This window comes from Aureococcus anophagefferens, assembly GCF_000186865.1.
Source record: "Aureococcus anophagefferens unplaced genomic scaffold AURANscaffold_508, whole genome shotgun sequence".
Classification (NCBI taxonomy): Eukaryota; class Pelagophyceae; order Pelagomonadales; family Pelagomonadaceae; genus Aureococcus; species Aureococcus anophagefferens.
In genome coordinates, this window is record NW_008705960.1 from 1 (window position 1) to 1,221 (window position 1,221).

General features: G+C 49.0%; 1 protein-coding gene across 1 annotated transcript; it reads right to left on the bottom strand.

The window, feature by feature from the left end:
- Positions 1 to 30: 30 nt before the first annotated feature.
- DLC4 (hypothetical protein) lies at positions 31 to 346 on the bottom strand (the record flags this gene model as incomplete). Its single annotated transcript, XM_009044607.1, has 2 exons — positions 31 to 95; positions 148 to 346. Coding segments are annotated over 2 exons (264 nt in total), but the record flags the coding sequence as incomplete, so codon positions are not given.
- Between the last annotated feature and the right edge of the window lie 875 nt (positions 347 to 1,221).

Here is a 1,221-nt window from a genome sequence, read left to right on the forward strand (position 1 = left end):
AATTTTGAGATAGCATTCAGAGCACCTTATATCCCAAAAACAAGATTGGCCCGTGTGAATGCCAGCGCCATTTTTTTGAATGATCAAACAGGTAACTACGAAGTCGTTTTCCAAACTCTAGCACGGCGTTTTATCATCGGAACATACCAATGTACTTGAATGGTTTATTCAATTTCGTCAAGGTTTCCATAGATCTGTCACAGATCAGATCGACCCATGTGGCTACTTTTGCTTCGTCGTAGACTTCATTAGCCAACACCGCGGTTAGCACAGAAGTTAACATCGGTTCGACTTGCTCTGGGATGAACGCCATTTCCTCAGAATTTTGCCAGTTGTCGTCCCCCATGCTATTTCCCGTAGCACAACGTGCAGGATATATCCGTATAGCCCCTAGGATATATCCTAGTGAACAAGGCCCGAAACCACCATAGGGCTGGCGCGCGCCATAGAAATATTAACTATTATTTTGCGGTGGCCAAGCTGCAAAGAATATAGACTGACCTTGATGTCGGTCTCTCTATCTCTATCTCTCTATCTCCATGACTATACTGTAGTACAGTACGCTACACTACCACTACCCTACTACCATCATGCTAGTACTGTACCTACCCTAGTTGGGGTCTCTTTCCCGTTCCCCTTCTTTATAATCAGTTACTATCTTATGACCAGTTGAGCTACCGTAAGGTAGCACACTGAGCTTCCCCTCTCACCCACTGTGCTTATCCTGCTACTGCGGACTGTACATTAACGTCAAGTTGATGTACGGGACTACTGCGGACTGTACCTTAACGTCAAGTTGATGTACGGGACTTAGATTCTTTACACAGGCCACGCTCACGAGTTATGCTACGCAGTTACGCAGCCGCGGGGCGGCGAAGCCGCCTACGTTCAGATGGTTAGGCTGCTAATGAGGAGGCATTAGACGATGGCGCCGCGCGCGCCCAGCCCCATGGTCTTCAGACCTGAAACTTGGCAGTCTTAATCTCACCACTCTTCTCCCAAGTCGTGCCAACGCTGATAAAGCGGCGAATATCGCCCTCATGTGGAGCGAGCCCTAGTAAAAAAATCCCGCAAAAGTGGCTTATAGCGGCTATGGACGATCCCTGCGACTGCTTTTTGGCCCGATGGACGAACTGTCGCACTGCATTTACAGGGAATGGGGGTGAGATTAAGACTGCCAAGTTTCAGGTCTGAAGACCATGGGGCTGGGCGCGCGCGGCG